Source organism: Notamacropus eugenii, chromosome 3 (assembly GCF_028372415.1).
Source record: "Notamacropus eugenii isolate mMacEug1 chromosome 3, mMacEug1.pri_v2, whole genome shotgun sequence".
NCBI classification, from domain to species: domain Eukaryota; kingdom Metazoa; phylum Chordata; class Mammalia; order Diprotodontia; family Macropodidae; genus Notamacropus; species Notamacropus eugenii.
The window spans coordinates 431,967,431-431,982,929 of record NC_092874.1 but is presented as its reverse complement, the minus strand read 5'-3'; the positions used below and the strand labels follow the sequence as shown (position 1 = coordinate 431,982,929).

The following is a 15,499-nucleotide window of genomic DNA, read 5'->3' as shown; positions in this document are numbered from 1 at the left end:
TTAAAGGAACTGCCAAAGAAGTGTCTGAAGCAGAATTCAGGGCTCCCTGCCTCCACATCTACACTCTGCTTATTATAGTTTGTGCTATATGAGGGTGGGTTAAAGGAGCTGAGAGGGTTGGCTTGGAGAAGAGAGGAGAACCTCTGGAGTCTTACTGTCTTCTAGTATTTGAAAGGTTGTCTTGTGAAAAGTCATTCTGCTTGTGCTCTTTGGCCCCTGAGGGCAGAACAAGGAACAGACACAGATGGCAAAGGGACAAGTTCAGGCTGTATGGGTGGAGAAGCTTCCTCCCCATACCTCCCCACTGCAGTGCTGTCTGGAGGATGAGTGGGCCCCTCATAGTAGGGGTCTGAAGGAGCCTTTGTCAAGGAGGCTTTAGGGGACCCTTCTTCAGCAGTGGCTTGGGTGGGAATGGTCCTTGAGCTCCCTGCCCTCCCATGTCCAGGCACTCTGTGGAGACTGGCTGGTCAACATGGCACCCTAAGACTCATCCAGTGGTAGGTAACAGGATGGATTTAGAACAGGAGAACTGGAGCCAGATGATTGAAGGAATACAGGTGTCAAGGAATGTTGAGGGATGAACATAAGATTGGAGAAGGGACTGATGCAGAAGATATGGTCAGCCAGTCATTCAGTTAGCATCATGGTGGAAGAATCATGAGGGCTTTTATGAATTAAATAGGTAAGTGAGAGAGCTGGGATCAAAAATAGCTACAGTTTTGAGCTTAGATGCCTGGACGTAAGGTTGGCTTCAGTGACAGAAATGAGGACATCCAGAAGGAAAGACAGGCTGGAGACAGATGAGGAGCTCAGGTTTAGATGTGTTTAGTTTGACTTGATGGCAGGACTGACAAGTGGAAATGTTCAGTAAGATGTCTGGAGATGTGGAACTTGAGGGAGACCTCAGGGCTGCAGACAGAAACTTGGGGGTTGTCTAGGAAGAGGTAAAAGGGGTGTTTTCCCCAAGGCTGAAGATGAAACCTTAAGAAGTTACTAGATTTAGGAAGCAGGAGAAGGAACAAGGGCCAGCAAAGGAAAACTTGGTGTCAGAGAGCTTGGAAAGTAGAGCACTGTGGGAGTCCGGAATGACCGCTTGCTGAATGCCATAAGGGGGTCCATGTTGCAGGAAGGGCCTGGATCATTTACCTCTGAGGTCCCTCTAGTGCTGGGTGTCTGATTCTATGAGGTGAGATTCTCAGGAAGGGAGCACAGGGAGCATGGACTGAGACATGGCCATTGGATTTCCACTCCACATGTCAAGCATGGGGCAGCCAGCATGATGGAGGCATGGGGATTCATCACTTCCTTTCTGACTCTGGATGCCCACATTCATTTCTGACTTGGCTCCGTAACCCAGAATGAGGCATTCAGCTTGACTGTGCTTTCTGCGCTCTCTGCAAAGAGAGGTGCATGTCCTTTGATTTGTCTCTTGCCTCCTAAAGTCATTAGTAAGGCCTCAGATATGGAAAGGACGGCATTGCCTCGGACCACCAGGGTGGGAGTCTGCCCGTGCCATTGTCCGTGTGACCTTTGCAAAGTCATTTAACATTTGGGGGCCTGTTTTCCTTTTCTGCAAAATGAGGCTCACACCAGCTGCCCTGCTTCATGAGGATGATAATAAATATTCCAATAAGCATTTACTATGTGCCAGGCACTGTCTCTGCCCTCAAGGAGCTTAGGAAAATGAAATATACATATAGAAATGCGTTGTGTTTTTGAAAAAGCAAAATGTAGACACATGCCTTCCTTCTGTTATGGCTGCTTGTGATTAAATGCTTTAGCTCCTGTGAAGAAAGACAGTCTTGTCAATTTTACTCTTGTTTTAATTCTGAAAACAACCTCTTTCTTTCCCTTTTGACAATTGTGTTTCAATGAAAACCTGCAGTCTGCCCCGATGTACCAGTACCTCGACAGGAAGATGTACAAAGAAGCCTACCAGATTGCGTGTCTGGGTGTGACAGATGCAGATTGGAGAGAGCTGGCCATGGAGGCTTTGGAAGGGTTGGAATTCGAAACGGCTAAGAAGGTAAAGTATTTAACTGAGTATCAGAGGTCTGGATTCACTACCTGATGGAGCATTCAATCCAGGTGGTGTTTGATGGGTTTTAAATGTAACCCTTATGAAATGATGCCAGCTTTCTTTGCATGGTACTAAATGTTGATGAAGAGACAGTAGGAAATGTCCTTGTTTCTTAGATTCAGTCTGTGCTTGCTAAGCTCTAGTCCTATATCACATTCAAACTGGGTATCCTCTAGGCATCTCCCATTTAGGATGTCCTGAGCAAGACCCATCTTTGTCCCCAGATCTGCCTCTGGTGACTTCCCCGTTCCTCTTGAGGGTGCCAGAATCCTTGTGGCTTCTCAGGTTTGTAACTGGAGAGTCATCTCTCTCTCTCTCTCTCTCTCTCTCTCTCTCTCTCTCTCTCTCTCTCTCTCTCTCTCCCTCCCTCCCTCCCTCCCTCCCTCCCTCCCTCCCTCTCTCTCTGGAGCTGATAAGCTGATGGGCCTTATCACATCCGCCTTCCCCATCTGTCCATTCACAAGTCCCTGTCCTTGTTCACACCCTTCTCTCCTCTCTCAGATGGACTCACCTCTCCTCTGTGATCCATCTTCTACCCAAGGACCAAATAGTGTTTCTGAAGCCTTGTTCCACCATGTTACCTCCCTGCTCAAGAAGCTCCCATGACTCCCCCTTTCCTCCAGGACATTCACAGCTTTTCACCATTACCACTGTGGCTTACCTTTCCAGATTGATGTGCATTTCTCCCCTTTACAGACTACAGTCCAGCCAAGTAGGGACCTGTGTGAAGACTCACTAATTACTGGATTCCATGAACTGTCCCCTTCCTGGGAACATCTGCCCTTCACTGTGATGGAAGGGTAAATACCCAGAGAAAGAGTTCTTGCCACAGCTTGGCTCAATTCAGCAGCAATGGAGTGAGTGTAAGGCCTTCCCCAAAGACCAGGAACATAGCTCCCCTTTAATTGATGCCTCGTAAGCCCTGGATTTAGAGTGGTTTTCATTAAGCTCGTAACTTGTCAAATCTGAACACTTTGTCTCAGAGCCCTGTACACCTTCCTTGTTCAGCGTCTCTTCAGAGTGAAGATGGTGTATTTAGGGCTTGGTGCAAGGACATCAAAGTGCCTACGGGGCCCTTGCACATGGTAGGTACTCGATAAATGTTTATGGGTGTCAGTTGTTGAAACCAAGAAATGGGAGGCAGAGACCCTGCCGTGATGGCTGTGCTCGTCCACTAGATGTCAGAGAAGAGCTGCTTTCTCGTCCTGCCTCCTCATGAACTTTGTTCAGGGTCTCCAGGCCCTGCCTCCGAACCTGGGAAGGTGAACGCTGGGACGGAGTTGTAGAAGATGTCTTCCCACTTGAAACCCTGTGAGTCAGGCATTCCCTCTCAGTCTGCAGCTTAGGGAACTGAGGCCGAAGGCCAGTGGGCAGGAGGCAGGAAGTCTGTCTGGCTGTCCACCGGTCAGTGGTAGAGCCAGCTCCAGCTTCTCATCTGCTGAGCCCCAGTCCAGGTCCAGAGAGAGAGCCTGCGTGGTCCCCAAGGAGCCTTCCTTGGCTGCTCCGTAAGGCATTTCGGAGTGGAAGACGATGTATCAGCAGCGCTGACAGCAACAAGGGTAGTGATGATGATGGTGGCATTTGTATAGCACTTTATACAGGTTGCCTTTGACTCTGTTAGCAGCCTTCTGACAGAGATGTTATCTTCCTTCTGCACAAGCTGAGGCTGACTTGTCCAGGATTACGAAGCTAGTAAAGGTGTGAAGTGAGACTCAGACTCAGGGCTTCTAGATCTCAAGCTCTGTTCGCTGCACAAACACGCAGATTCATGCAGATGGACAGAAGCCACAAAGCATCAGTGTCCTTGCAAACCATTTTTAAGTCCTAGGGGCTTTTGTTATCCTTAGTTTGGGCTATCAAAATCCAAAGGAGGGATTTTAGAGGCGCAGCCAAATGTAGAAAGGTTGACATGAGAGAGATTCTTGGTGTTTTGGCCAGTAGAATGGGTTGTGAAACATTTGCAGGCTGAGAAGGGCCTTCAGAAGTCCATGGGCTAAAGTAACCTGCTTTATTTCAGGTCTCAGGCAAGAGCTGAACCTTGTATGGTTTGTGCAAGGCTCTGTCTCTTGGGGAGTCTGAATAATAACATTTTTCTCCATTTGCTAGAAAGCATCTTTATCTTTTCTGACTTTCTTCATCTCCCTCTGTGCTCGATAATGTGCTTGCCCCCATTGCACAGTATTTGTTGAGCTGTCAGGTAAAGGCATCTGTCTCCTGGTTTTCCTCTGAGTCTCCAAGATGTGCTTGCTGTCTTTTATCACTCAGCGACATTTTGCTCACCTCTACTCTGATGCAAGCCACCTCCCTTTACAAACCTCAACGAAGCAGTACATTTTTTTTTCCCCATTGGAAAGGGATACTCCCTAGTCAAGTAGAATCACAGAATGCAGGATCATAATTTTGTTTCATCTAATACCAAAGGGACTGATCTATCCAGATCTCTTTCTCTGTTTCTTTTATAGGATAATCCCAGGGATAAAGGCTTCTCTCTCCAGGAGGTATAGCTTACATGAAAACTCAGTGATTAATCATTACCTGCTCCTTCTTCCTTGTTGCCATTCTAAAACCCGACTTTCTATCATAAACCAGTTACAGACATTTGAAATGCAGAAGCAACTGATTTTGGGTTTTTTTTTCTCTATTCCTTTAGGCATTTACCAGAGTACAAGATCTCCGGTATTTAGAGCTGATTAACAACATTGAGGTAAAATACTAGCTGAAGTATCCCTTCTTCTCAAGAAAGAGTCTTCTGGTTTTCAATGAATCATGTGGAGGCAACTCTCTTAGCAGATGAGAGAATTCTGAGCAGGATAGCTTGCCTCCTATTTCTGCTTTATGCATCTGTGTGTGAAGAACCTGGTGTGGTAAAATAATCAGGTGGTTTCATGAGTGGATGACTCTGGGAATCCCCAACCTAAATTCCATTCCCAGTCTGCTTACCTCGAATTCTCTGGATGATACATGCAAACAAAGTATTTAAACTTGTGTGCCATGGGGCCAGTACTGTGTAGAAGGGACCCCTGGAGCTCAGGGAGCATAGCGTGCCTTATTTGTCTTAATATTTCTCCCACTGCAAGCCAATTGTGTTGTAGACTTTAAGCACTTAACATTTGTTGAATGGATGAGCCACAAATGTATATTGTATTTGGAAAAAAATTTCTTTAAGTATGTGTGAGGGTAAAACATTTGAATTTCTAAGTAGTGACAAGCTGTAGAGAAATGAAAGAAGTGTACACTGGGTCTTATATAAAAATGCAGCTTCCTACCTATCCATCAGAAGGACGTGCATGTGGAATTGTTTTTCTAGGAATAGTGACAGATTTGCATTTGTCCATCCATACAATGTGCTGTTTCTTCCCACCAGTGACATTCATTAAACCAGATAACTTTTAGGATTTGAGGTTTCAGGCTGAGGGTGGAATAGAGTTTTTCCTCTGCGCAAAAATAACTGGCCCATATAAAGACTGAGCCTCTAACCTTGGCCTCATTAACACTGTGCTCTACCTAACCCAGCTCACTGACGTAGGCACCAAATAATACTCTTAGGCAAAGAACATTGATTAATGGATCGATGTCCGTTAGTGTCCTCCCTCAGCCCTGTCCTATTTCACATTTTTATCAATGACTTGGATGAAGAATTGAAAGACATGCTTATTTAATATGTAGGGAACACAGAGCAGGGAGAGATAGTGAATACTTTGGGTAACAGAATCGGAACACCCAAAGACCTTGATAACACCAAGACAAGGAATCAAAGCTAACAAGATGATGTTGAATAGAGATGAATGGAGAATCCTTCCCTTAAGGGAAAAAAAAGCTGCACAAATGTAGGATGTGGAAGACCTGGATTAACAGCAGGTCATGGGAAAGAGATCTAGTCTTAGTTGAGTGCCAAGTCAGTGTGATCAGCAGTATGATTTGGCTGCCAAAAATGCTACAACAGTTTTAGATTGCTTTAGGAGTGTCCCGAAAAGTCCCACTGAACTCTAGACTGTTCAGCCCACATCTGCAAGACTGTTCTTCTTGGGGTGCCACACTTTACAAGTGACATTAATGAAATGGAATGTGTCCTGAGACGAGGGGCTGAGAAGTCTCGTGGAGAACAGTTTAAGGAACTAAGGATGTTTACCTTGGAGAAGATAACTGGGGGGGGATGGGACATGATCCTTGTTTTCAAAGTACATGGGCTGTTCTGTCGATGAAGGATTGCTTCGGCTCACTGTTTTATCAGGCGGTAAGATGCAGTTACCCAGAGGCAGATTTCAGTTTAGTGGAAGAAACTTCTCAGCAGTGGGAGCCATCCGACATGAAATGGACTGGCTTATGAAGCAGTGAGTTCCTTACCATGTAAAGTGAAAGTCTGTAATACAGTTAAGAAAAAAACATGCCAAAGAAACTCTTGGAATACCCAATTTTATAACTACTTTGGTTCCATAGCCATGAATTCTCTCTGACACAGGAGAAAATATGGGATATATGTCTCTTCCTGATTTCTGGTGGGAACACTTGATAACAAAAGAGGTTTTTAAAGAAAATATGCTTTGTTCCTTCATCGTTAAACATTTCTTTACCTGTTTCCTTTTTTGTGTGTTGTTGGAAATTTATCGGAATGTGAATATAATAGACTTTCTAATCTCCTTCCCTTCCCAGTTCCCTTCTTTGAAACAGCCAATCTGCTGTCTAGTCAGAGAATCTAGAATCAGGGCTGGGGAACCTTCAGCTTCCAGGCCACATGTGGCCCTCTAGGTCCTCTAGTGCTGCCCCTTCATAAAAGGATTTGTTCTGTAAAACTCGGACTCAGCCAAAAGGCTACACTTGAAGACCTAGAAGGCCACGTGTGGCTGCAGGTTCCCCACCCCTGATTCTTGAGTCTGACAACCACAGAACCCTGGCGTTAGGAGGAGCTCATTCTGAGCCTGGGCTGTAGTGGGAAGAGTCCTGGATTTTGAGTTAGGGGGGTTTGGTTTATATCCTGTCTCCTCTCCTTCTTACCAAAATCACCTTGGGTCAGTCACTTCTCTGCAGAATGAAGGGATCAGATCAGACAGTCTCTCAGTTCCCTACCAGCCCTAAAATCATATATATGACTTTCTTTTAGGTCAGAGACCTAATCTTGTGAATTTTTTGCCTCTGTGGTTACTTCTATCCTTACCTCCCTTCACTCCTCCCTAACTCCCTCCCTCCCCTGCACTCCTCTGCCAAGTTAGCCAGACCTTATTGTATTTATGGGAGTTTGTCAGGTCCTCACACAGAGCCTGTACACATTTGGAGGCCTCTTCTTGAAAGAAAACACAGGAGAGCCATCATAATGAACTTATACAGCACATATGGCAGACATTTGCACCTCCATGATCTGATTGTCCTCTTTGGATGTTAACTTGTTCTAGAAACCCTGCCTTTGTTGCCAGGCATTCCCACCAGAAACCTGGGAAAGAGACGCGAATGCACCATTGTCCCCTCTAGGTTCCCCAGGGAAATCCCGGGAGGGTACCTTGAAATAGCTCTGTCTAACCTTTGTAAAGCTTGCTTCCTGCCTGGGGCTGCAGAGCCCATTTCCTGTGCTACTAATTTTTCCAGGAGAGGAAGAAGCGTGGAGAGACCAACAATGAGCTGTTCCTAGCAGATGTTTTTGCCTACCAAGGAAAGTTCCATGAGGCTGCTAAACTGTACAAACGCAGTGGGCACGAAAATCTGGCTTTGGATATGTACACTGACCTGCGCATGTTTGAATACGCCAAGGTAATCCTCACGAGGGCCAGGCCTTATGCAACAGGCAGTAAGAAGTCAGTAGTCCAGGAGAGCTAGAGGCAGACGGTACCAATGAATTCTCAAAGGTCCTTGAAGCTGTATACACCCAGCCATTAGGACTGATGTCAGGAAGAGCCTCTCACCCCTGGCCCCCGTAGAATGTGACTTGGGGTGTTTCTTGGTCATCAGGTATTGGAGAGAACATGGGTCTGATCCCCAAAGGTGTTTTCTATATTGAGTTGTGGAGTTCCATGTTGAAAACACAGAGGGTTTCTGCCCAATTCCAAGGGTTACTGTGGGTGGGATGGATCCATAAGGCCTCATGGTGAAATGAGGTTCCTCACTTTACAGTCATATCTCATTCACTCCTGGTGATAGTCAAGGGTTGACTGTGCAGTCAAGACTCACTTTTGTATTTGGAGGGGCTTGCAGATGCCCCCTTCCATTTAATGCCAGCAGTGTTGGATTCAAAAGGGCCCTTTGCTAAAATATGACTCAAGTCAGCTGCTAGTGGCTTCAGTGAAAATTAGGTCCAATTAAGGAATACAGAGTCATTCAGAGGGATGGCAGATTGCAGTTGCACGTGTAACCCAGGGCTACAATTACCTTTCAGCACATTGAATAACATGGATTGCTGTGTGAATGGGTGTAATCTACCTTTACCTAGAATGTCAAAGGAAGCATCCCAAAGATTATTAAATGAAACATATGTGACCACCAATTAGTTGTTATTAATAGTAATTATCTGGCTCACAAATTTAAGATGGTAACTTTTCCTGCTTTTTGATTTCCTGTTCTTGAAGACATTCCTATTTTTTCCTTTTCTCCCTGCTTACTCCATAAAATCCCTCAGATCATACCAGTTACATTCCTATGGTGAATGTTGTTAGCATTTGGGGATTCTAGGATTTCTGTTATTATACCCTAAATATAGATAATGAGTCTAATAGTTGTTTTTCATTATCATCAGGGTTAATCCTAGACACACTGTGAAGTAGGTGAAGTTTCCTTTGGTGCCTGTAGCCTCTCCTCCCTAGACTCTTCTTCTTTTCCCCAACCTTGTTATTGTGTCCTGCTTAAGACTTCAGGAACCTCATATGCTTTTCATACCTTGCTGCAATCGTAGAAAGTCAGAATTAGAAATTCCTTAAGAATCCTCAGGTTTGACCCACTCCTGAGCAAGAGACTCCCCTCCACCCCATCACCAACAGGTGGTCATCCAGCCTTTGTGGGATGACCACTAGTGATGGAAAACTCCCAGCCTCCTGAGGCATCTTGTTCCACTTTTAGACAACTCTAATTATTAAGATGTTTTTCCATGTATTGGGCCAAAAATATGCTTTTCTGCAAATTCTACCCTTTGGTCTTAATTCTACCATCCCAGGCCAAATAAAACAAGTTGAATCCCCCTTGTGCAAGATAGCCCTTCACATGCTTCCACTACAGACATGTGTCATGTCTCCCCTAAGTCTTCTCTCCAGGCCAAACATCCCCAACTGATCCTCCCGTGGTGGGGTCTCCTCACCCTCCTCTGCACGTGATGTCTCTCCTTAAATGCGGTGTCCAGAATTGAACAGATTCCTTGGACCAAGGCAGAGTCCAGTGGGAACATCATCTCCCTTGTTCAGCATGCTATGCTTTTGTCTAATTCTAAGACTGTATCAGCCATTCTGGCTAGTGGGTCACATTATTGACTTCTGAGCTGGTAGATACAGAATTGTACAACCTGGTGACCTCCACCATCCCAGTTGCCCTCCTGTAGCTTAGCAATGCCCTTCCCAAGTTGTAGTGTGCAGAATTGAATATAATGCTCCAGATGTGGCCTAATCAGGGAAGGATGGTGGGGCTGTGGCTTCCTTAGGCCTGGAAATTAAGCCTTTCTTGGTGCGCCCTAGAATTTCATCAGCTTTCTTGTCTGCCATATCCTACTGTTGACTCATGTTCAGCTTACAGTCCATTAAAACCCTCAGATCTTTTTCAGATGGGCAACTGCCCAGTTACGTCTCCTGTGTATGTGAGGACAATTTAAAAACTGAAGTGTAAGTTTTTATATTTATGTCTATTAGGTTTGACCCAGTGTTCTAGCCTGTCATAATCTTTCTGACTCTTGGCTCTGTCATTTAGTATATTAACTATACCTTCTGGCCTCTTGTCATCTGAAAATTTGACGTGCCTTTATCCAAGTCATTGATAAAAATGTTAAACGGCACATGACCAGGCACACGTCCCTGGGGCATTCCACTGGAGGCCTTTCAGGTTGATACTGAACTTTAATTAGTTCACTTAGGTTCAGCTGGTTTTGAATCTCCTTAATTATACTTTCATCCACACCATATCATTTCATCTTGTCCACAAAAATAACATGAGAGAATTGTCAAATGCTTTGCTGAATTCCAGGTAAACTATATGCTGTTGCCTTAATTCTCCATCTAGTAACACAGTCCAAAAGAAAAATAAAGTCAGTCTGGCATGATCTGCCCTTGATGAAATTATGTTGGCTCTTGGTGATCACTTCTATTTGTAGATATTCATCCCTTTAATGTGATGGAGAATTTTTCCAGGAATCTGAGTCAAACCCACTAACTTAAAGTTTGTAGACTCTCTCCTCTTCCCTTTTTGAAAATTAGCTGTCCTCCAGCCCAACAATTCTTTTCCTTTTCTCCGTTCCCTGACATTGACTCTGCTGTCACACCTCCCAGTTCTGTCACAGCCTGATGATGTGGCTCATGTGGGCCTGCTAAAGAACTCATCACCGGCAGTTTAGCGCTTTCTTATTTGCATGTTTAATAATTTCTAGTAGCCATATTTTATTTTGTGCATTCTGGCATAGTGTTAAATTATTATCAAGTCATTCTCCTTAGCAAAAAACCAGAAACAAAGTAAACACTGAGCCACTCCACCTGTTCTCTGTTTCTGTTGTCATCTCTGATTGTCGGTCTGTCCTTTCTTTGCTCCTACTCCTTTCTCAACAGAGGGCATGTTAACGTTCTCTGCTTTCTTTATTGGCCTCTGTTTCCCTGCCTTGCCTCTCCCCTCTGTGAGCCAACACACAGTTGCCAAGATGATTTTCCTCAAGTGCAGCTCAGGTTTTTCCTCAAGTCACTCTCCCTACACAGTAAACTCCAATGACTCCTCACCACCTCAGAAACATGTCTGCTCCTTTGTTTCCTTCCTTCTCACGCTCTGCCTTGTTGCTGCTGTTGCCCCCTGACATTTCCCATCTCTGGGTCTTTGCACTGCCCCTCACAGTCCAGTCTAGCTGACTAGGGCCTTGCCCTTCCTAATAATCCTATCTGCTGCTGAGCTGTTTGTCTCAGTGCACTCCCTCCTCACAGCTGCCTCTTGGCATCCCTTATTTCTTTCAGAACTGCTCAGGCACTACTTTCAGTGTGAAGTCCTCCAGATCCCCTCAGCCACTAGTGACCACTTAGCAGCATTTACTTTGTACACACTCATTTAGTCTCGTGTTTCTCCCCCAAAAGAATGTAAACTCCTTTAGGGCAGGCCAATCTTCAGTCTTGTTTTCCTGTCTCTAGCATCTGGTACAGAGGCTGGCCCAAAGAAGGCATAAACTAAATACTTGTTGTTGATGGATTCATTCTGAGAATCTACACAACTGACACTCCCTGTGGTAGCGGGCGCCCCTGTTGTTTTCATCCTCCAAAGCCAGCTCATGCTTCCATCTTTGGTGCTTCTTTTAGAAATTGAAGCGGGCCAAAATGTGTGTTCTCTGTGCTTCCTCATCTCTTTCTTTAGACAGTTTCCCTCCTATCTTTATATCCCCAGTTCATAGCACACTGCTTGGCACATTGTAGTGCTTAATGAATGTTCCTTGATTTATTATTTGATTGATTCCTCCTAATCAGAATTAGTGGGGTTTTTTTGTTTTGCATTTTCAGAATTTCCTCCTTGACAGTTTCCTGTGCTTCCTGAGCTGACTTCCTTCTATAGAATTTTAGGCCATAGGGTCTTACCTTATCTTTCTTCTGAACCATTGAAATTGGCACTTCCCAAATCTAGAGTGCATATCAGACCCAGCCTTCCTCTTATTATTTGTCAAAAATTCTAAGATGCACTGGTCTCTTCTTCTCAAAGTTCCCATCATTTCTACCCCAGAAATTAGTTTCTCCTTGTTGGTAAGGATCAGGTTCACTATTGAATTTCTCCTGACTGGTCCCCTTCCTTTAGAGGGTTGATATTATCATTAAGAAGTCAGGAAAATATTAGCTGCTGTATTTTAGGCAGAGAGCGATTTTCAACAAATGCTTGGATAATCGACATCTTTTTTCACTATTATGTTTTTAAATTTGTCAAGGTTCCCTGACTTTACCTTCATTCTTAAACCCCACTATCCTTTCTCCCTATCTTCACCTGTTTCTGTGTTGGGTTTAATGTATTTCTACTTCAGACTCTTTCTGTCTTTGATCTGGGTCAGATGTGAAGGAGGTTCATGAGATGCAGGCTTCCTCAGCTCTTACTCCACATTTGTGTGTTCCTCTCACCCCATTGTTTTGGGTAAATGTAGGGCAAGAAGAGAGCCTCAGCCTGGTGTAGTGGAGAGGGAACTGGCCTTGGAGCTGGGAGGCCTGGAGTTTGAGGCCTACTGTTCACACGTACTGGCTCCTGAGCAAGTAACTTAGTCCTTAGTGCTCTCTGTCTATCTGTCTGTCTGTCTGTCTCTCTCTATCTCCGTCTCCTCTCTCTCCTCCTCTGTCTCTGTCCCCCCTTCTCTTTTTTAATTGTAAACAAATACCAAATAAATTGAGCATTTCCATTTACATCATAGAACAAAGAGTATTGTATGTGAAATTGCAACCGTACCCTTTAGACAGACATGTCTTAACCTGTGTGTGTTCTTTTGTCTTACCAGCTACCTCTTTGTTCTCCTCCAGTCTTTCTCCTCCTCTCCTTCTTCACCTGATGAATGTGCCTCCAAGCTCGTCCTTCCCAGCCCTTACATCCTCCTCACATCCTTCCCCTCAGCTTGAGGCTTCCTTGCATCTCCTGCATCTCTTCACATCCCTCCCTGTGTTCATTTTCTGCTCTTCACAATTTCTTAGTCTTCCAAATCCTCTTCACCTTCTTTTCTTCAGTTCAGATTCTCCTGTGATAACTGTAGTTGAGTGCATGTTTTTTTTAAATGAACTGTATTGAACCACAGTGACCCAACCTTGTACTTATGCAGGCTACTGTTTTAACCCAAGGCTAGGGCTTTACACATATTCTTATTAAATTCCATCTTAGTAGAATCAGTAAGCTCTCTGACTTATTAGGAAATTGTGGGATCCTGTTTCTTTCTGCCAGCATTTTAACCTGTTCCCCTTCTCTTAGCTCTCTGTAATCTGAATGTGTGATAAGCAGGCCACCTGTGCCTTCCAAATCATCTATGAGAATATTAAATAAAATGGGGATAGAAACTTAGAGCACTGCACTCAATTCCTCTCTCAGGTTGATATTAATCGTCAGTCTTGGAATCCCTTGGTGCAGCCAACCTCCAGTCCACTTAACCATCCAGATGTCATGAGAGACTGTCAGAAATGTTTTGTTAAAATGCAGGCATACTGTATTTTCTGTCACACTTCTTGCCTATGTATCTAATAACCTTAGAAAAGGAAACAAGATGTGTTTGGTGTTACCTGGTTTTTGTTTTTTGCCCAAAAGAGATTTAATAATGGAATTTATTGCTAACAAGAGAAACGAATGCTAATAAGAGAGAGCTAACAAGATGCTACAGGTTTCAAAATCTGTGTCCAAATTAGGTTGATGAGGTGATAGTATCCCATAGTTATATGGTATGGCAGCTCCAAAGGTGGCTTCCCAAATTTATATTTTTTTACATAGAAGACCTATGTCTGATGGGAGTTGGAGGTGCTCCACCTCTAAGAGGGGTACCAGGCTAGTGTCTAGGGAAATCAAAGTGTTACCTCTGCTATGTGCTTTGGGATATTTGAGCACAAAAATTGACTGAGAGGGATGATAGTTCGGGTCCAGGATATTTGCTAATTTGGTCAAGGCTAGTTAACAAGGGAGTATGGAATAGAAGAGTTATATCTCTGATGCTACATGCTCTGTGATAGGTTATCTTTGAAGTTAAGGCAAAAATAAGGTGAGATCTTGGTAGAAAGCAAAGGAAAGTTAACATTTACTATATGCTTGTCAATTATCTGGTGAATTCCAAGAAGGTAATTTCAAAGTATTTCTCAAGTGAGGATTGAAAGGTTGTACAAAAATACTTAAGACATTAAAAAAATGGGATTTTAAATTGGGAATGCTAACTCTGATTTAGTAGAGTAAGGGAAAATAAATTTCTAATACACAAATTCTTAGAAGGGGGTAAAACTTCCTATTAATATTACTGTGTATAAATATGTATATATCTAAACATGTATGTAAATATGTCTTATCTGTTTGTGTTCTAGAACAAGCAATATTGATTCACTTAAATCCCACAGATTGAGGAAAGAGAACACTTGAAATTACAAAAGTCTACCCATCAAATTCATGTTTTCTTTCTTTTTTTAAACTCCTCAAAAACTTTGTTATTAATTCATTTATAACATTCTTTAAAAAAAAATTTTGAGTTCCAAATTTTTTCTGTCCTTTCCACCCCCTCCCTTACCCACTGAGAAGGCAAGCAATATGTTATCAGTTACATATGTGATGTCACACAAAACCTATTTCCATATTAGCCATATTGCAAAAATAGCCCAAAAAAGTGAGAAAATTATACTTCAGTTTGCACTCAGAGTTCATCACTTCTTTTTCTGGAGGTAAATCATTTTCATCATGAGTCCTTTGGAATCATCTTGGATCATGGATTGATCAGAGTAGCCAAGTCTTTCACAGTTGGTCAACATTACAGCATTGCTGTTACCTTGCACAGTGATGTCCTGGTTCTTCTCACTTCACTTTGCCTCATCCTTTCTTATAGCACAGTCGTATTCCATCACAATAATACGCCACAACTTATTCAGCCATTCCCCAATCAATGAGCATCCCTTCAATTTCCAATTCTTTGCCACCACGAAAAGAGCTGCCTCCTTGAGACACAGACTGAGTAGTGGTATTGCCGGGTCAGAGGGGATGCACAGTTTTAAAGCCCTTTGGACCTACTTCCAAGTTGTTTTTCAAAATGTTGGGCCATTCACTACTGCACCAGTGATTGGTGTCCTGTTTTCCCTCATCCCCTCCTGTATTTGTCATTTCTGATAGGTACGAGATAGGACCTCAGAGTTGCCATAGTGTTCATCTCTCTGATCAGCAGTTACCTAGAGCATTTTTCATATGACTGTAGGTAGCTGTGATTTCTTCTTCTGAAAACTGCCAGTTCATACCCTTTGACCATGGATCAGTTGGCATGATGTGATTTGTTCTCAATAAACTTCAGTTGGTTGTTTGACCTGATCCTTTCCGAGTATTCACAAACCATAAACCAAAGCTTCTCAATGGTTCCTCTCACCCTGTGGATTGCTTTGTATGGGAAAAATACCTTCTTCAGGTACTCAGTGCTACTTCTCTCTCTCAAAATCTGTTACCCAGAAAGAACTGACAAAACTAACTCACACTAAGGTATAAATGACCAAAATTAGCTTAATTAAAATGAAACTGGTGAGCAGGAAACCTGGGAGCATCAGAGCAGAGTTCAGGGAGCTTTGGAAAAAGCAGATAAAA

General features: G+C 43.6%; 1 protein-coding gene across 4 annotated transcripts in view; it reads left to right on the top strand.

Annotated features, from left to right (window-relative positions):
• The window catches only part of IFT122 (intraflagellar transport 122), a 78,735-nt gene that overhangs the window by 46,143 nt on the left and 17,093 nt on the right, over positions 1 to 15,499 (top strand). For all 4 annotated transcript variants that reach the window (XM_072598415.1, XM_072598414.1, XM_072598413.1 and 1 more), the window contains 3 exons: positions 1,886 to 2,026; positions 4,731 to 4,784; positions 7,658 to 7,819. In XM_072598415.1, coding sequence (XP_072454516.1) covers positions 1,886 to 2,026; positions 4,731 to 4,784; positions 7,658 to 7,819 — 357 coding nt within the window. The remainder of the gene's footprint in view (positions 1 to 1,885; positions 2,027 to 4,730; positions 4,785 to 7,657; positions 7,820 to 15,499) is intronic.